Source organism: Opisthocomus hoazin, unplaced genomic scaffold (assembly GCF_030867145.1).
Source record: "Opisthocomus hoazin isolate bOpiHoa1 unplaced genomic scaffold, bOpiHoa1.hap1 HAP1_SCAFFOLD_15, whole genome shotgun sequence".
Classification (NCBI taxonomy): domain Eukaryota; kingdom Metazoa; phylum Chordata; class Aves; order Opisthocomiformes; family Opisthocomidae; genus Opisthocomus; species Opisthocomus hoazin.
Window position 1 is genome coordinate 2,878,025 of NW_027448722.1, and position 20,596 is coordinate 2,898,620.

At 48.9% G+C, this 20,596-nt stretch overlaps 1 protein-coding gene across 1 annotated transcript; it reads right to left on the bottom strand.

Moving 5' to 3' along the window:
- Positions 1-2,305: 2,305 nt before the first annotated feature.
- On the bottom strand, positions 2,306-12,046 carry LOC142359064 (olfactory receptor 14J1-like). The gene is made up of 4 exons (XM_075411912.1): positions 12,032-12,046; positions 11,905-11,973; positions 11,418-11,589; positions 2,306-2,904 (listed from the first exon to the last, which is right to left on the bottom strand). Exons 1-4 carry the CDS (start codon positions 12,044-12,046, stop codon positions 2,306-2,308), a joined length of 855 nt encoding a protein of 284 aa, XP_075268027.1.
- Between the last annotated feature and the right edge of the window lie 8,550 nt (positions 12,047-20,596).

A 20,596-nucleotide genomic window follows, 5' to 3' on the forward strand; every position in this document is an offset into this window, starting at 1 on the left:
TGCCCTCAATGTAGGAGCTGCCTGCATGAACAGAGATCCTCTAAGGGTTGGGCAGCAGACTGAGCTCTTTTGGGTGAGGGTCAGCGGATAGGCCAGTTAAGGAGACATCATGTTAGGAGACAAATACCTGGAATCACATAAGGAAGAGGAGAAAGGCTTATTTTACCAATTCCAGATGATTGACCCCACATCACCCTTGGGGACTTTAATTGCCCCGACCTCATGGGAAGGGGAAAGTGCAGGGTGCCATCAGCCCCAGAAGTTTCTGCCGGTTCTTGGGGCCAGCTTCTTAGCACAGCTTGCAGATGTGTCAACACAGGCGACGCTCTCCTGGATGTGGTATTTGCAAACAGACAGAAGTGGATCAGGGATGTGAAATCCAGTGCCAGGCTGACCTGAGCTATGCTGTGGGCATACTGGTGCCCAGCCACAGCCATGGGTATAGCCAGGCCTGGCCGTGGACCTTGCTGGTTCTGACTTGCAGACTGACTTCCCAGCTTGATCCTTTATGGGCGCCCAATGGCACAGAACCCTGTCCCTCCAAGTGCCATACTCCAGGCAACACACAAAGTTCCAGCAAAGCCATTCGACTGCAGTGCTTGTACAGCCAGGTCCTGGAGGTGCTCAGCATGCAAGAGCCAAGGGGGGGCAGATGGAGGGGAAACCCTTGAATGCTTCAAACAATCAAGTTTTGTAGCAAAACTGGCTTCATAAAGTCATAAAATCAGTGAGTGGTTTGGGTTGGAATGGACTTTAAAGAGCATCTCATTCCAACTTCCCTGCCATGGGCAGGGACACGTGCCACTAGACCAGGTTGCTCAAAGCCCCGTCCAACCTGGCCTTGAACACTGCCAGCAGGGAGGGGGCAGCCACATCTTCTCTGGACTACCTGTGCCAGGGCCTCATCATGATCATAGGAAAGAATTTCTTACTAAAATTTAATCTCAGTCAACCCTATTTTAGTTTAAAGCCATTAGCCCTTGTCCTGTCACTGCATGCCTTTGTAAAAAGTCCCTCTCCAGGTTTCTTGCAGGCCCCTTCAGGCACTGGAAGGCTGCTTTAAGGTCTCCCCGCAGCCTTCTCTTCTCCAGACTGAACAGCCCGAACTGTCTCAGCCTTTCCTCACAGCAGAGGCTTTCCAGGCCTCCGACCATTGCTATGGTCTCCTCTGGCCCCACTCCAACAGCTCTGGGTCTGTCCTGTGTTGAGGACTCTGGACCTGAATGCAGAACTCCAAGGGAGGTCTCACTAGAGTGGAGCAGAGGGGCGAAATCCCCTCCCTTGACCTGCTGCCCACGCTGCTGAGGAGTCAGCCCAGGATAGGGTTGGCCTTCTGGGCTACGAGCACCCATTGGGGCGTCATGTAAAGCTTCTCATCAATCCAGAAACTGAAGTCTGTCTCCTCAGGGCTGCTCTCAACCCATTCTCCGTGCCTTTAGTTGTGCTTGGGATTGCCCTGACCCATGTACAGGACCTTGCACTTGGCCTTGTCGAACTTCATGTTGTTTGCAGAGGCTCACCTCTCAAGCCTGTCCAGTTCCCTCTGGGTGGCATCCCTTCCCTGCACCATGTCGACCTCACCACACATCTTGGTGTCGTTGGCAAACTTGCTGAGGGTCCACTCAATCCAACCTTCTGTGTTGCCAACAAAGATGTTTTCCTCTCCAGGGCACTTTCCTGGGAATATTCTTGAGAACATCACTAGAAGCAGCCCGAAGCCTTCAGGCCCTGCCTTAAGGAGATCCCATTTCATGATGGAAATGCTGTTATGTGTGTCACCTCTGTCACAGGAGTGCCCAGTGCTTGTCCCTGCCTGCTGTCACAGGCCTGCCACACCGCAGCACTGTGGCAGAGCTGCCAGAGCACTCAGGAATTACAGTCACAAAAGGGCTCAGCAGGACTTCAGGAGGGCAGAAAGACTGCAGTTCAGGAAAGACCAAGAGCTGGTGCTCCCTGGCACTGCTGCTGTGCTGCGACTCTTTTCCCCTCCACCTCCAGAGGTGCCCCTGAAGGTCTAGAGAAAGCTTTGAAGGAAGGATCTTAGACAAACAAGTGGCTGCAGCAGTCTTCATATTCTTGAAGCACACCGAGAGCATGGCTCCTCTTTTACACAGTCTCTGGGTCACAGAAGCCAAGCAGATACTGACATAGCAGTGGGAGGAAAAATGGCGATTCCTTGCAGGGAATATTATCACAATCAAAAAATCCCAAAACCCAAACCAAACAAACAACCAAAGACAGCCTGGTCCTGCAGTGCTTTACAATGTGAGCGATATGCAGAAGAAGGTGGGAAGTGTATTGTTACTTAAGAACATCCAGTCACCAGTTTCTGCACAGCGTCCTTGAGCTCCTGGTTCCTCATGCTGTAGATAAGGGGGTTCACTGCTGGGGGTACCACTGTGTATAGAACAGCCACCACTAGATCAAGCAATGGGAACGATATGGAGGGGGACTTCAGGTAGGCAAACAATAGAGTACCTATGAAGAGGGAGACCACGGCCAGGTGAGGGAGACATGTGGAAAAGGCTTTGTGCCGTCCCTGCTCAGAGGGGATCCTCAGCACGGCCCTGAAGATCTGCACATAGGACAGCACGATGAGAACAAAACACCCAAAAACTAAAGAAACACTGACTACAAGCCGCCCGCCTTCCCTGAGGTAGGAGTGTGAGCAGGAGAGCTTGAGGATCTGTGGGATTTCACAGAAGAACTGGTCCACAGCATTGCCCTTGCAGAGGGGTATGGAAAATGTATTGGCAGTGTGCAGGAGAGCATTGAGAAAGCCACTGCCCCAGGCAGCTGCTGCCATGTGGACACAAGCTCTGCTGCCCAGGAGGGTCTCGTAGTGCAGGGGTTTGCAGATGGCAACGTAGCGGTCATAGGCCATAACAGTAAGAAGACAATGCTCTGCTCCAACAAAGAAGATAGACAGAAAGAGCTGGGCAGCACATCCAGTGAAGGAAATGGCCCTGGTGTTCCACAGGGAATTGGTCATAGATTTGAGGACAGTAGTGGAGATGGAGCCCAGGTCGCGGAGGGAGAGGTTGAGGAGGAAGAAATACATGGGAGTGTGGAGGCGGTGGTCACAGGCTATGACAGTGATGATGAGGCCATTGCTGAGGAGGGCAGCCAGGTAGATGGCCAGGAAGAACCAGAAGTGCAAGAGCTGCAGCTCCCTCTTGTCTGCAAATTCCAGGAGGATGAACTTGGTGATGGAGCTGCCATTAGGCATTTGCTCTCTCTAGGAAAATATTCCTGTCCAAGGAAGAAAAAACAGTGGGAATTTAGGGGATACGTCTCTGAGCCTTTTCTTGCAGACTTTCCCCCTGCTACGCCCCCCCCACCCCCCTTTCTTTCTTTAGGATACTTTCTTTAAGCTCAGTGGCCATAGCTCTGGTTGGTGCTGGCTGAATGTGCCATGAGGAAAAGGACCTTTGTGCACTGGCTGCCAAGGATTCAGCCATGCTGTGCAGCACTGGGGTTCGTGGGCATGGTGGGGGTAAGGGGACATCCTGGTGTTCGACTTTGGCCTTTGAAACTGCTCCTGACTCAAAAGGGCTTTTCAACACCTGCACTCCCAGTGCTAAGAAATGAGGAAGGCAAAGTCAGGCTGAGTCCTTTGGGATTTTCAGAGTTGCCCCCAACGCACCTGGGCAGTGTTCTGGGATGTCAGAAACCCTCAGCATTTCTGTTGCACTCAGGGAGAACAGGGCTGCCCAGCTGCTCTGGGCTTACACTATTCTGAGATTGAGAGTGATCGCACTCCCATGTTATCCTGAAAAGCCACCAGACACAGCTGAAGAGCAGCAGGATACACAGCAGACTACTAAACATCTCACCCTTACTCAAGGTCTCAGCACCCCACTTCTAGTCAAGGACACATGCGGCTCATTTCACCAACCCAAGAGCATTTCCTCAGTTGGGCGTAGCATCTCTGCGCTGCTTCATGGGGCTTTTCAGATAACACAATTGTGTTATTAGAAAGATATGCATTCTTGAGTCCTGCTCATAGCTTTGAAGAACACCTCAGGAAGATAGCCATGTGTCCTAGTGATGGATTCTGACTATGGGAAATCTAGCTTGTTCTCTGGGCCCACAGACTTCACTGTCCTATGTACCACAGCTTAGAGAAGACTGGCGCACCTCATTCCCATGGACACGCCTGCCTGGGAGGGCCCACACAATCAGTGTCTGACTCTGCAGCTGAAACTCCCATCCCCAGAGAGCCTGATGGAGTGAACATGGGTACTACTTCAGTAACACAGACAAGTGGAGCAGGAAGGAGAAATACATTGAGGTTCGAGACGAAAGAGGCAGAGGCAGCCAGGCACTCAGGACACTGCTACCCTCACCCAGTTGCACACATTGCCAGGTCGTTGTGCTCTCAGTCCCTGAGATCCTCAGAGGGAACAGGGCAAGTAACTTGAGAGCTTGATAGTCACCCCTTCTTTGACCTTCCCCTTCACATATCAACAGGAAAATATCCTGGGGAGATCTGGATCTGTGAGATTCCCTGACCCCATGTAGCTGTTTCTTGATAGCAGAAGGAACCTGCCCTGCCTTACTGGGGTTTTCTGTTCCTCACACAGCTTCTCCTCGCAGTAACCTGGGGAGCTCCTTGGGCAGGCTGAGTGCTGACCCTGGCAGGCAGCAGAGTCCCTGCCCCAGCACAAAGCCTCATGTTTGTGCAGAGACCCTGTTCTGCAGGACAATTTCGGGCAGCCCGGGCTGCACATCCACCTTCATAGCCCTGCAGCCGTCCTTGCGAGAAGGGAACTGACTTGCCCTCTACCTGTCGTGGTGCAGCAGGCAAGTCCTTCTTTGCAGCACATTCTCACCTACAGCAAGAGAAAAACTGTGATATTCCTCAAGGTCCATCCCGTAGGCTGGGGGGTGTGACAGCTTTAGTAGATCTTTTCATAAAGTGCAGATATGTTGCCCTTCACGTGGAGACTTACCGTGCCAATGGCTGAAAAAATCTTTCTCTCAGTGAGCTCTCAGCATCCTTCCACTCCAGACTGCCTTTAACCTCTCTGCCTCACTCCTTTCCCCTCTGTGTCTGCAGGCAGTGCCAGCAGCCCTGCTGTGCTTTGCAGAGGAGCTGCTTCTGGGCAGAGCTGTCTCTTTGAAGTGTTTCCCTGTTGCCATGAGCTCCCTCCATCCCAGGAGCCCAGCTCAGATCAGCAGCACAAGACCGTCCAATGTGTCTCTGGTTCTGCCCTCTCCGGGCTCCCCCCAGGGAACCTGCTGTGAAACAGGATGAAGTCATCACTCATGTTCCCTCCCTCTGTTAGGGAGAAACACTTCTGTTCTACAGTGTCATAACTTTATTGGAAAAAGAGTAAGAAACAAAAGTCATCTTTCCTTGATCCATCATTAGACAAGACAACCAGAGAGTGACAGGGAGAGATCTCCTTTACCCCTGCTGAGGGAAGGGTTTCAGCCTATTCATCTGAGGCATCTCATCCTTGATCTGAAGTCCTGGAGCTAGAAGAGGACTCAGCTCACTCTCATGCACACCACAAACCCACAGGAGGCGGGATTCCTCTTGCCTCAGTTCAGATGGGCACCAAAAAGGCTTCTGCATGGGAGCTCCTTGTCTCAGCTCCCTTCATTATTAATAAACATGGAGGGCAGGAGGAAGAACTTTAGACACAGATACCTGGTGACAGGATTGATTTCGAAGGTGACCAAGATGCTTGTGGGCAACTGCAAGCTCTATTGGAGCAGTTCATAGAGACACAGCAGTGTCTGAGGGCACCTTCCTGGAGGCTGGTGGGAAATGCCTTCGGTCAACTTCAATGACAGAAAGTGCCCACATTCAAGAGAACTGAACCTGCAAATATTTATATATGTCCAGGGCTGTTGATCGATGTAATCAGCTTGACCATATGGAGTCCTGCAGCACAGGGAGAGGCAGGTCTCTTTCTTCCTATTCTCCATCAGCTGTATTGTCCGCATAGCCTTAATAGTATGATGCGATTTGTCTCATGTGCATCCCCTCATTGCCTAACCTCATTCAGGGCAGCTGAATCCTCATGTATTTTACATTTACAGACATCTATGACTACTGAAGGTGCTAGGGCTCTCCAGGATAACAGTATGCACCTGACATGCACAGCACAGGTCCTATGCGGGAACCCCATCCCCACTCAGACTCGCTGTGTGACAGGCACCACCCAGGGCATCTCACACAGATTTGGTGCCTTTGGGCAGTGATGGAATCCCACCACTGCAGTGACACAAGTTCTGTCCCTTCTCTATCCAGTGGATGAACAGCAGAGCGTGAACAGCAAGCACTTCACAGCAGGGTGTTCACTTGAGGGCATTCCTTCTCAAACTCTGCTCGTTGTTCTCTCCTCCAGTATTTAACCATCCCTTTGATGTCACAATCATGGATCAGGCCGATAATTTTCACAGTGACATCCACACCCAAGAACATTTTCGACCTCATCTCTTCCTTCCTGAGGTCAGCTTCACCTCCACCACAGGCCCTCAGGGCTGCAGAGACAGAGCAGACATCAAACTCCTTTCCTGGCATTGTCAAAAGCAGGGTTTGCTCTACTTGTGGGCACCTCGCTTCTCCTTTACATTGCCACCTGTTATCCACTCCAGCATGTCTCTGCTGTGAAGGAAAGACTTTGCACACACAAGGTCTTGGGCACTTGGTAGAAGGTTTCTTTTTGCCAGTCTGCTCTCAGCACAGATGGGCCACAGCTGAGGTGCTGCAGCCCAGACATGCTCCAATGGCCTCAGCCTGAGGCACAGGGAGGGGAAGCTGGAGACCCCCAGGGCATCTTTTCATCCCACTTGGAGGGAAGAACAACTGAGGCATGTTGAGACAGCTGACATAATTGGGGTGCTGTGATGGGTGGATACAGGATGAGAAGGAGAAACAGGCCAGAAAGCTCAGGAGGTTGGTGTCCTGAGTGAGAAGGAGCTGCTTAGGTGTGTGGAGCTCCTCTATGGGATGAACAAGCTGAGTGAGTCTTTATCAGTCAGAGTCAGGGGAGAGACTGGTAAGGGTGACGTCCTGGTGGGAGGCAAAGAATGAATTAATGTCCCTTTGCTGACCTCAGTTACCTTGGCATTCACTGGAAGGGGACCACCATAGCATGCAATTAGTCCTGGAGGTTTCTGGAGAGCCTGGGTGAAGACACAGCTTGGGACACCAATCTTTGTAGCTCAGCTGTCAGATTGTTCAAGAGTGGTGATGCTCATATGCATCTGTTAGTCAAAAAGAATGAAAAGCTGGTTCAAGGATGTAAAAACCTGTGTCAACTGTCGCTGTCATAACTGTGAAATAGTGGACTCTGATCTCCCAAGGAGGAGAGCAGAAAAATGCAGATGCTGTGCCTCAAAGAAGCTGATTTTGGCCTACTCTTGTGACTTTTAGTGAGTAAGCCCATGTGAGCAGCACACAAGGGCAACAGAGCTCAGCACAGCTGGTCTTCAAGGACAGTGTCTTCCAGGCAGGAGACTGTGCATGTCAATAGCCAGGACAAGAAGCAGAACTATCAGGAGAGAAGCTTGGGCAAATAAGAAACTCAGGGAGAAGCTCCAAGAATAAAAGGGAGCATACAAGAGATGGATGCAAGGATGGAAACAAAGGAGGAATTCAGAAATGCTATGGGTTTTAGAAAAGCCAGAGCTCCTTTAGAGTTGACATTTGCAAGGGAGTTAAAGGCCACAGCACTGAATCCTTTAGAACAATTAAAAAAGAAACAAAGACAGTGTGTGGCCACTGCAGAATTCAGGAAGAGCAGAGGTGAATAGGTCTGAAATTATCTGTGTCCTCTTTGCCTCAGAATCCACCTGCAAGGTCTCCCTGTTCTGGGTGTCTAAGAGGAAGAACCCTAGGTGAAACACAGCAGTGGATGGAGATCAAGTCAGGGGTTACTTAGATAAGGTCAACCCTTTATAACCCACTGGACCAGAGGGGATGAGTCCAAGGATGTTGAGAGACCAGGCTGATGTCATAGCAGGGCTACTCTGATACACAATGGAATTTCATTGTGACTGGAGAAAGCAGAAAGCACCTCTTTCATACATCTTGTAGAGACCCAAGGACTGATCAGGGGAATTACAGGCTGCAGAGACAGAAGCAAGGAGCTGTGTGGCTGGGCAGCAGCTCTCTGGAAATGGTGCTGGTGGTCCTTGACTTCATTAGGCAAACCACGACCCAGCAGCAAAGGCAGCCAACAGCATCCTGTATGAGCAGGAGCCCAGGCAAAAATAGTGATTGTCACCCTCTGCTCAGCACCTTTCACACCACACCCTGCACAATGACAGTGAGACAATGGCAAAGAGGAACAGGTTCACTGAAGGGCCACTAAGGTGATAATCCTCCACTGTCCTTCAAGTGTTTGTGTGATTTCCCTAAAAGCATCAATATCTGCAACAACAACAACCAGAGAACTAATCTGCCTAAGTATAAATATCTGCAGGGGAGCAATCTGCATCTGTGGTAGCCCCTCTGGGCAATGTCAGTGGAATCAGTATTTGCAACACCTAATCCACAAGTACATGTCTGAAGCCCTTCAGATGAAGGATGATCTTGAAAAAGTCACCATGTGTATTCCGAGGCAGCATGGACACTGCTAATTTCCCTCCCCAGAGAGTAGCAGAGGCTGGATCCCCTCCTCAGGACACACTCCTTACCAGGAAGCCACAGGCATGGGGGAGCTCACCTGGTTCTTAAGGGCACATCACTCGGCATCTGTTTTGATCCATGTGGTGCTTTTCTGTGACTCTTTCTGCAGATGCGTACATAAAAAGACAGCAGTTTCATAAGAGATAACCATAAAGGCCCTGCTATGCATGAGAAAGCTCACCATGAGGCAGCAAAGAAGACTGTAATAATCACCAGGAAAATCCAGGAAGAATACAGAATTGCAGAATATCTTGGGTTGAAAGGGACCTTTAAGTCATCTAGTCCACCCCCCTACTTTGAGCAGGGACATATTCAACTAGATCAGGTTGCTCAGAGCCCCGTCCAATCTGACTTTGAATGTGTTAAAACATGCTCTTCTGTATATTCAGAATTCATCTTTTCTATCAAGCAATATTTTTAGGTCTGATATTCTTAGCATAGTCTCTGTTAAGAATTTGCATAGATTCTGCAAGAGAATCTTTCTCCTGCTCTCTCTGCAATATTTTTTTTGCTTTTTTTACTTCTTACACTCTTTTGCCTTCCATTCATTTAACAGTAAACAAACAATATTTATTGTCTGTGCAAGTAAAGACTCTTACCAAGAATATTAGTTACACTTGAAATTCTGAAATAATTGTTCTTTTCAGAGGTATAGGCAGATAATACAAAACTGTTTGCTGTGGACATGAGGCCTCACATGTTCAGAATACATTTGATATTGTACAAGTGAGTCAAAAGATTCTTTATCTGTTATTTTTAATAGACTCAAAAGCTGTACATACTAGAAGAAAAATTGAAAAACTATTTTGAAGAATGGTTGAGGTTGAAAGCTTCCATGTCCGTTAAGTTTCGGTTTACATGACTTTTCTTATGCTGTTTATGTCAATACTTAATGATCTTCCTCCTCTTGTCACCGAAAATCCAGGAATAACACCTCGTAACACCACTGTAGTGTTAAAAGGCAGGCATTCTTTATTGCAGCGCTGGATGCACGAGGGATAATTCCTCCAGACGTGCATACCTCATAACATTTCCATGCAGTTTATATAGATTAAAAATATATATATTTATTTTATTCATGCATATTCCATATTATTCTCTTTGCCGACTGATGTAGACTTTCTCGCTTCTTACGTAGATTGTTGCGCAGACTCAGTCACCCTCTTCTATTATTTGTTTTTGGGTAGGTGGCATTACTTGAGTAGGGGGTCAGTGAGTTGGTGGTCGTGGTCTCCCCCTGCCGGAATCACCTTTTGCCCACTAGGCTCTCAATCTTGGCAAACCTGGTCAGTCTCTTCAGTCCGTTTCACAGAACCACACTCCATCATTTCTCTTGACAAAAACAGCATTACCCACTATGGTTAGCGTTAGTGGTTACCTAGAGAATAGACCTCTGTTCCCGGACCTGATGTCCAGGTGGGTTGGGCTGTACTAGGAACACAGCAGCACTGTTCATGTTTATGGTCAACTGATTCTATCACCCTGGATACATTTCCCCCTTTTCGAAGTGTTGAAATAATCATTACTTTCAATACTTCCATGTTAAATCAAATTACATTTTATTACACATTGATTCAATATCTATTGCTAATAATGATCAAATTCTACAATAATACAATTATTCATTATTCATTATATCACAGAATCACAGAATCAGAGTATGGTAGGGGTTGGAAGAGACCTCTGTGGGTCATCTAGTCCAACCCTCCTGCCAAAGCAGGGTCACCTACAGCAGGCTGCACAGGACCTTGTCCAGGCGGGTCTTGAATATCTCCAGAGAAGGAGACTCCACAGCCTCCCTGGGCAGCCTGGGCCAGGGCTCCGTCACCCTCAGAGGGAAGAAGTTCTTCCTCATGTTCAGACAGAATTTCCTCTGCTTAAGTTTGTGCCCATTGCTCCTTGTCCTGTCGCTGGGCACCACTGAAAAGAGTTTGGCCCCATCCTCCTGACACCCACCCTGCAGATATTTGTGAGCATTTATAAGGTCCCCTCTCAGCCTTGTCTTCTTCAGGCTGAACAAGCCCAGCTCCCTCAGCCTCTCCTCGTAGCAGAGATGCTCCAGTCCCCTCATCATCCTTGTGGCCCTCCGCTGGACTCTCTCCAGTAGCTCCTCATCTTTCTTGAACTGGGGAGCCCAGAACTGGACAGAGTACTCCGGGTGGGGCCTCACTAGGGCATTGTAGAGGGGAAGGAGAACTTCCCTCGACCTGCTGGCCACGCTCTTCATAATGCATCCCAGGATCCCATTGGCCTTCTTGGCAACAAGGGCATGATGACTGGCTCATGGTCAACCTGTCATCTACCAGGAACAGGTGAGGTTTCTGAGTGCCAATGATTGCAAACTGAGAGCAGAGCCATCACATGTGGAGTGATCTAAAGGCTATGCTTGTTCCATACTCTTATCTTCAGCTCATTTCTCACAGGTTTTAAATTTTGCTCCTTCCAGCTTGCTGTCTTTTAGCACTGAAGTTGAGAGTACCCAAGTCAGAGCCTTGCTTTCAATTTTGTTTACAGCCTAAAGCACCCCATGGTGGGAAGACATCCCAGGAAGCTTGTAGAAGGTGAACATTCCCAGGAATCTCAGGAGGCCTGGAATACCAATAGCTGTGTTCAGGGAGCTGATCAAATGCATCGTCTCCATTTGCGTAATGGAGGCTTCGATGCCTGGTTCATGTGTAACCTCTTTCTGTGGGTGAAGACATTTATTGTGCAAGCAGGTCTGACCTCAGAGCTGGCCTCTCTTTGAGCTGGGCGCTGGAGTTGAGACCTTCTGAACTCCATTCCACCCTGAGCTGTCCTATAAAGTAGAGGCCCGCATAGCCACCTGCATCTCTTCTTGCAGAATGTGTAGTAAGGAAGAGGCTCATGGAAGGTTTGGTGGGGAAGAGACTGTTGGGGGTCTCTAGGGCAACCTCCAGTCTGGCGGTGACATTGTGGAGCTGAAACATGAAGAGCTCCAAAGGTAGAGATCTCATCAGTGCTCCTCCTAGTACATTTTATTTTGCTTAAAGCTCAGCCTAAAGCTCCCAAGAAGCATTTGGTGGCTGTTGCTTCTGTCCTATCTTACTAAAGCATATCCCAAAGTGTCATATCTAAACGTTGTTTTTTGAGGTGTTCAAAAAATGTGTAGATACCGCTCTTCGGGATATGGTTTAGTAAGCATGGTGGTTTTGGGTGGATGGTTGGACTTGATGAGGTCTTTTCCAACCTATGATTCTATGATTCCTATGATTCCTATGATCACTTGTCGCTACAGTGGAGAGCTTGGCTCGGTCAACCCTCCATGTAGCTGTAGGCTCATACCACGGCAACCCATGCCTCCCCTTCAGGAGGCCAGAGATGCATAATTCCCTCAGACTCTCCTCACAGTTCGTGATTTACGCTGCCTTGTTTCATCTTGGCAAACCTTGTCTGGACCTTCTTCAATTTCTCCACTTTCCTTTTGAAATGTGAGGCCCACTGGCTCCTATGGCATCTGCTATCATGATGCCCAGGCCCTTCTCCTCAGAGCACTCGTTAGCCGGTCAGATCCCTCCCCTTTCTGCTGCATGGACTTGTTCTGCAGCTTTTCCTCCTAAGTCTTCAGGTTCCTGTTTGCCAAATCCCCAGGTGTGTCAAGGTCCCAAGGACAGGACCTGCAAGAATCCAGCTTTTAAAGTATGTGTAACAATGGTCATCCTAAGTTATGGTGCTTCCAACATTACTGTAAATTAAGTTGTTGGAGATAAGAAATGAGTACTAGTGTTCATGGAGTTTCTAAGCAAGCTAAGAGCAGTGCTGTAATCATCAATAGAACGGAGGGTCCAAAATGATCAAACGCAGGTTCAGTTGGGAAATGGTAAAGAAGACTCAGCAGTTTTTTGCATAGGAGGTGATAAGGATGGTTAAAGAGTACTGGAGAGGTGGGAAGAGTGAAAAGGGAACAAAAGGGGAAGCAAAGAAATTGATTGGGACTCTTTTGGGCATCCTTGTCAAGCAGCCTTGCTTCTGGACAACACTGTCTGGATCAGGAGAAGAAAGTTGCAGCTGATCTGACTATACCAACATCTGACTTACTTCCACAGTCGTGGGGTATCTGGGAGATTTCACTAGCATTCTTAAGGGAAGAGCAAGAGAGCAAGGAACCCCAGTATCATTTAGGTTTCCCGTCTCCTTCATGGGACTTGAGGAGGTCTCTGGTCTGGTCTTGCATTCACATTAGGGCCAGCTATGGAGTCAGACCAAATTGCTCAAGGCTTGATCCAGTGGTGGCTGGAAAGCTTCCAAGGACTGAGATGGAACAATGTCTCTGGAAGACTTGCTGCAATGTTTGGATGCCCTCGTGGACAAAAATAATTTCCTTATCTCTATCCTGAATGTTCCTTAGCTCCACATCTTACTATTGTCTGGTATCCTCCTGCCAAGCACCACGGTGACAAGACTGGCTCCATCTTCATGAACGCTTCCGCATAGGGACAGACAGGCTGTTGTGAAATTCTTGAGATCTTCCACTCTCCAGGCTAAACAAGGCCCTTGCCCTCCATTTCTCCTGCCAGACAAGTGCTTCAGCCTCTGAGAATCTTGGCAGCCCTGCAGAAAATCATTCACAGTTATCAACACATTCCTTGCTGTGGTGGGTAGACCCTGGCCAATAGCCCAGCAGCTTCTCACTCTTCCCTCCCCTTCCCCAGTGGGACTGGGCAGAGAACAGGAAGAAATAAAGTGTGAGAAGTTTCAGCTCAAGATAAGAACAGTTTAATAGGTGAAGAGATGTTAAAAGCCTCATCAAGTGAAACAAAGACCATCTTTCACCACCTCCCACAAGCAGACTGATGCCCAGCCACTCTCCAAGCAGCAGAATCCTTCAACAATCAAAACCTCCACCTCCTTCTTCCTCTGTTCCATACTTTTATTCCTGAGCATGAGGTCCTATGGTATGGAATATCCCTCTGGGCAGTTTGGATCAGCTGTCCTGGCTGTGTTCCCTTTCAACTTCTTTCCAGCTCCCTGTGTACTCACTACAAGGGAGCAGAGTGAGAAACAGTAGCCAAGACACTGGTGTGTAACAAGCATTCAATTTTCTCAGCTCCCAAGGGCACAGGAAACATCCATCCTCCAGGACTTCTGGTGGTCTGTCCCAGAAGAGAAGCCGTGCTGGGCTGGCCTTTATGCCTTAGCATAGTGAAAGCAAACCTGCAGCCCATGGAGGACCAAGGATGTGCTGCCCATGAAGAGAAGCCAATGCAGCAGCAGGTTTTCCGGCAGGACCTGCGGCCTGTGAGGGACCCACGGTCGAGCAGTCCATTCCTGAAGGACTGTACCCTGTGGAAAGGATTCATGCTGGAGCAATTTGTGGAGAACTGCAGCCATTGGGAAGGACCCACAATGGAGAATTTCAGAAACAGAGTGTTATGACCTGACTGCCACTCCCATTCCACATCCTCCCTATGACACTTGGGTGTTAGGAGTTAGGAGTGATGTTGAGCTTGGGAAGAAATGCGTGAGGAGTCAAGGATAATTCCCTCTGCTGCCCCACAATGCCCCAGTATGTCCCAGTGACCTCCAGGTAGGGCATGACTCCTTCACCACTGCTCCCTCAGCCTGATCATCCAGCTATTTTTTTACCCATTTTTTGTCAAGACATCCTGGCTGTAATGGCCTAACCAGGGTGAAAGGACATTGAGGGAGACCATGTCAAAAGGGTCAAAAATGGCATCCACTGTTCTTCACTCATGCACAAATGCTGATACTTCATCATGACAGCAACTAGGTTTGAGAGGCATGATTGATCCATCATCAGTCCATGCTGACTGCTTTCAGACACGTTCTTCTTTTTTAGGTGCACAGAAATGCCAAATTGACCTTGTACAGCCTGGGGTTCCCTGGGTTGACGTTCTGACCTCTTTCAACAACAGGAGCAACATTGCCTTGTCCTCACTCACAAGAGCCCTCGACCAATGCCAGGAAGTTTAGAAAGCTATATTCCAAAGAAATGTCGATCTCCCCTTATAACATCATAACTGCTATTCTTCCTGTTAAATGGTGTATTGAATTTCTCTAATTTTTCATATATTTTCACCTGTCTTCACTATTTCTAAAGTAATTTTTTTCAGATGCAGGCTACCTAGACAAAGACCCTTTCCATCATTGTCCAGTTTTCTCCTCCCTTTACTCTTTGTTCATTCAGATTCCTGCCACCTACCGAGCTGCTATTTTGACATCAGGGAGTTAAAAGTTTGCCTGCCTTTCAGCAGTCTAATTGTCTCCTTTGCCAACTCTTTAAGTGTGTTTATAACTTTTGTTTTCCTCTACATAGCCATAATATTTCTTATAAGATTATGACTTATAGGAAGGCAACCTCATTAGAGGTAGATTGTAATTACTATGTATTTTGTTTATGGAACATGATTATGCTTTAATTATTCCTTTCTTGCAAATAGGAAAACTCCTTCTGTGCCTGTGTGCAGGCAGCTCTCTATGGAGAGGAGGTGGGAGACGGTGCAATGGAGCTGTAACATCCAGCTGCAGAGATCAGCGGAGAAGGCTGATGCAAGAAACAGTGACACAACTCCCAGGTGGCCGATGAGAGAAATGTTGAGGTTGGGGAGGTGAGGAGCAAACTTTTCCATAGAGTGTCTGACCTCAAGGCACTCCTTTTCCTACCTGTCCAGATATCCTGAGGAAACACCATGGATCAGTATTGCTTGGAGAATGTTCCTACCACTTCCTCTCTAAATTGAAAAGCAATTAAAAATATACCTTAAAATAAATAAATATTTTTATTAGGCACAGGATGACATCTTCCTCCTTATCTACACTATGACAAAGCTCCTGCTAGCGGTACATGTCTTGAAGAATTGAAGAAAATTACATGAGCTTGTTAGCTTGGCACTTTCTGTATTTTAATGAGCCCCATGGGGTATTTGGTGTTTAGTTAATGAACCTCAGATACTGAGAGGAGAGAGAAAAAATGCTCAGGAAGGCAGAAGCAAAACGGAAAGTACCTGGAAGCATTGATTGGCCCCACTGAGGGCCATTACTGACAAAGCCTCCCCAGGGACTCGTTAGAGCAGAGAATTGGAGGCCATGATTGCAGGTAGGCAGAGGCACTGTGCAGGTGGCTGCATAGCTAAGAAAAAAAACCCCTTGTTCTGCTTTACGAAGCAGAAAGGCCAAGGCCTGAGCCCCAGGCCCTGGGAAGGCAGATCCTGTCCCTCACCTGTGGCTCAGGGTTCTTGCTGGATACTGCTGGATGTGAGGGTGAGCAATGAAAAGTGTAGGAAAAGTCTGTGAAACCTCCCAGCCTTCCAATGAAGAGATGAGGAAGAAACAAAGTCTAGAGCCTCAAAAGAATATTTCTCCTGCTTGGCCTCAGTGGTACAGGCAACATCCATAGTCAAGCAGACAAAGCCTTCGGTCCTGTTAAAATTTTGGCCCTGCCAGAGTCCTCAGCCATCTCTACTGCAGGCTGTCCTACACTGTTCCGTGCCTGCACCTCTTTCACTTCAGCCTGTAGATACTCATTTTGTGTTCCCGCCTAGCTGTTGTCTCTTCACCCTCAATGGCTGTTCCTTCAAATTGAAATCCAGGGGCTGATCCAAACACCCCGTGGGTGACCTCTTGCACAACACTGCTACACTTCGAGTGACGTTTCTCATTCCTCATGTCCATTCTGAACCTTCCAAGATGCACTTCATGAAGATTTCCTTTCCTTCTCACTACCAAGAAAAGCTCCATCATCTCTGAAATAATCCTTCAAGGAGTCACAGGCTGCTACTTTAGTGCCGTCAGCCTCCAATTCACGAGGCTAAAGAAGCCCAGGACCCTCAGCCTCTCTACAGATGCCCAAAACCCCTTCCTGGTAGATCTCCTCTAGAACATTTTTAGTTCCTCCCCACTGGGGAGCCCCACATGCAGACACACTAGTCCAGATGTGGTTATACCAGTGTTGAGCCAATGGGGATGATAACGCTCTTCTCTGGGTGGCCACACTCCTCCTAATGCAGCCCGGTATGCTCTTGGCCTTATTCGCCTTGAGCATGTGCAACTCGCTCATGTGGCATCCCTGGGAATGCCCAGGCCCTTCTCCTCAGGGTCACTCCTGAGCTGTTCACGTCCCCACCTCCCTCATTTTTTGAGTTATTCTCTTCCCTCAATAAGACTTGTAACTTCTTCTAAAATTTCATGAGGTTTCTATTGCCAAATCTAACAGTTTCTCATAGCCCCCTTCGAGGGAAGCTCTATGTTAAAAGCTTTTAGTTTGTGCATACCAGATTTGTGGTGCCTCTGACAAGACAGCAGCATGAGGACTTGCAGGACACTACCGGTAGAAGAAGGAGGTACCTGTTGAATGGAATTGCTGACCCAGGGAGGAATTCCCATGGTGTAGTGATTTAATGTGGTAGCTTGCAACAAGGACCAGACAGCTGCTTGCTCTCTGCTCCTATCCTGCAGTGGGATGGGGAGGAGAATGGACAAAACTAAAACTCATGGGTTGAGATAAAGGCAGTTTACTAAGAAATTAAAGGAAGGAACTATACTAAGACTAATTTTTATACTACTACTACAAACGATTATGCAAAACAAGTGATACACAATGCAATTTTTCTCACTGCCCAATGCCCAGTTGCACAGTCTGTCCCTAAGAAGCCATCGCAGAATCCGCGGAACTCCTGGAATTCATGGATCTGTCCCCAAACAACCCCCACTTCTATACTGAGCATGCCACCTGTGATATGGAATATTTCCATTGGTCATCTTGGGTTAGCTGCCTGGCTCTGCCACCTCCCAGCTCCTGCAGACCTACTCATTAGCTGAACAAAAGAAACCAGAAAAAGACCTTAGTTTCCTAGAAACAGCCATAAACTTCAGTGGTACCACCTTTCTTCTCATACTAAATACAAAACAGCAGCTGCTCAGATCAAAATTAACTCTGTCCCAGCTGAAACCGGGACAGTATCCACCCCTTATTTTCTACCATCTACCTCATGCTCAGATCCAACACTTTCCTATAAATTACCACCACTTTTGCTGTCTTTTCATTTGCACACAGAGATGTTCCTTACGTTATGGGCCATCCCTCCGTAATGTCCATTGAGTTCACTTAGCCCGTGACTTTGGGCTCCATCTGTCACAATAGCATTTCAAGGCAGGAGAGATGGCGTGTGCTGTTGGATTGTCACATGCTGCATGTGGGATAATCATGGAAGGTTGGCGAAGACGATTGTGAACATGCTCAAGTGACTTGCAGCTGGGTGTCGAAAAACACACATATCACTGTTTAGTCTTGTGTGCTTGACAAGTAGAACATCTGCCTTTAGATAACACAGGCCTGCAACAGACTCCAAGGTAATGTGTCGAACATGCTCGAGATTCCTGCCTTGCTGCGGGAAGGATCAAGGCACAGTGGAAAGCTCTGTCTGAGCAAATCCCTGATAAATCCAGGCAAAAGCAGCAGGTTCAGTAGCTGGCACTCTTTCTCTAGTAAGGACCTAGCTCTGTGGTGTCTGCATTCCTGCTTGGCTTCTGTGCCTCTACCCAGGTACTGTATCAGAGATCCCCTGGTTTGCGAGGTAGAGAAAATAAATCTACTCTTTACATTTCACCCGTGATTTTGTGGTTGTTTCTGCATCCTGTCTGTTTTGGCTTACACAGCCCCATGGACAGAGACTGCCCAACCTCTCTGGGTGACCTATTCCAGCACTTGGCTGAGCTCCTGGGGACAATTTGTCCTTCTCTCCTGTTGAACCTCTTCTCTTTCATCTTCCTCCCATTATTTGTTGTTCTCCTGCTATGCACAGTGGAGAAGAGATGGACTCTGTTTTCTCCATGGCCTTCTCGTAGCTGCTGGCAGGCTAGGATGAGGTCCCCCTCAGCCTTCTCTCCTCGAGGCTCAGCAAGCCTATCTCTCTCAGTCTCCTCACAGGCAAAGTGCTCCAGGCCCTGGCTGTCCTGAGCGAACTTTAATAAACCTACTCCATCTTGCCAGTATCGTTCCTGAATTGGGAGTCTGAAACCTGGATTGAGTATTTCAGAGAATCCCTTCCCTTGATCTCCTGGCCATGCTCCTGATCGTAGAGCCCAGGAAGCTGAAGACCGCCCTTGCTGCCAGGGCACACGGCTGCCTCCCGACCAGACCCCTGACCACCAAGACCTTTCCCACGGGGCTGATCCCAGGCAGGCAGCCCCCAGCCTCTGTAATTTCCAGCGTGAGTCCCGTGCAGGGGCAGAAACTGGCATTCGTCTTTCTGGCATTTCATGAGGGTCCTGCCAATATGTCTTCTCGTCCTCTTGAACCCCTCCTTGAACACTGAGGCCTGAGAGACCTTATCAGGAAGACTCAGGCAAAGAAGGCATAGAGTCCGTCAGCCTCATTACTGTCTGCTATTGTTGACTTCCTCTCCCCACTCAAAAGCAGCCCTGCATTTCCCTTGTTCAGCCTTGGTCTCTAACACAGCAATTCCAGCTCTTTGCTCTTGACTTTTCTTGCAGCCACAAACTCTGAGAGAGCTTTGCTTCTCCCAAAGTCATACCTGACCAGTGCAGGCTAAGTACAGATATTGCTTGTCTGTACTTGCCCTTGATGTCTGCTTTTGGGAGCTGCTTCATGGCTGCACCCTGTCTTGCAACGTCCCAGCCCTGCTGCCTCTTGTATTGTCCCTCGGCCCCACTGTGTAGCCACATTTAGGGAGAGGGTGTTTTTGAGTGGGGAATGGTGCCTATGACACGATGCCCACAGCAGTCCTTCACACTTTGTCACCCCATGACCGCCTTCTTAGGCAGCCTCTCCACGCTTCTGGAATGGCCATGCCACATGTGAGGCTTCACAGCCAGCCCTGCTCCAGGGTCTGACAGGGTCTGGGCCAGGAGAGCAGCCAGGCAGGGCTGGACTTTCCCTGGATACAGGCACTGAGCCCAGCAGGAAGGTGGAGATGACCTTACAGCGAAACTCATCCAGAAACCTTGGCTGAGCAGCCACTGCTGGAAATGACCAGTGAGAGAGGCTGGGGGGGTGACGCCCTGGGTCACCTTCCTGGTCTGTCGATGTCACCAAGTGTGCAGACCAAACCCTCTGTCCTCTGCTTGCATGTCTCAGATCCCTTCCGTCAGTCCTGGCTCTGTACCACAAACCCAATGGAGTGTGTCCTCACTTGGCATGGTCACACAGCTCATCTAACTTCTGCATTTTCTGGGCACTTTTCAGCCCAGGCCAAACCCTCTTCAGATGTCCCCAGCTCCTCTGCCCTCTCCCCAGCACAGCACATTCCAGCATCCCAGGCTGCCCTGGACCCATAGCAGTCCCCTCCACACATTGCTGCAGAGCTCTGAGCACTCACCCCACAGCCCAAGCCTCTCTGAAGGACAATGCAGCTCTTGGAGCTCAGAGAGTTGGGTCAGCCTCCCCCATCAGCCCTAGGGCTGGTGGCATGAGGAGACACAGGTCAGTGTCACCCTGTTTCCCCTCTTGTTGTCTCAGAGAGATTCTTATGTGTCCATGCAGGCAGCCTCTCTGTGCCAGACCCTCTCTCCAGCAAAAGATTCCTGGCCCTGGGACTCCTTTGGCTGCTCCTGCTGCCCCGGTGACAGAGCAGCCTGTCCCAAGACAGGCAGAGTCCCAAAAAGAGACTATTTCCTTTCTCTTCTCTGGGAGCATCCATGCCTCTAGCGAGCCTTTCTCCAGGAGATGGTGTCTGTGCTGGCCTGACCAGATGATTCTACCCCCTTTCCATGCTTGCTGCAGGGCCCCAAGCTCATGGCTCGCCTCTGCACAGCGATCAGGCTGCGCTGCATGGCAGCCAGAGGGGGACTGTCGCAGGCAGATCCCGGCTGCTTGTCACCATCTCCAGGAGCACTGGGCAGCAACAAGTGAAAGCTCAGTCCAAGTCTCATTATCCAATGCATCACCCTATATACACCTCACCCCACAAAGAAGCCCTGCTCAGCAGCAAGGCCTCGTGGTAGCAGTTT

Coding starts and splice junctions, on each gene's coding strand:
- LOC142359064 (XM_075411912.1), bottom strand. Junction 11,590..11,904: donor ACCGAGCCAAGCTCTCCACT/GTAGCGACAAGT, acceptor TTCATGTTTCAG/CTCCACAATGTCACCGCCAG. Junction 2,905..11,417: donor GGTGGAATGGAGTTCAGAAG/GTCTCAACTCCA, acceptor TTGTTGGAGCAG/AGCATTGTCTTCTTACTGTT.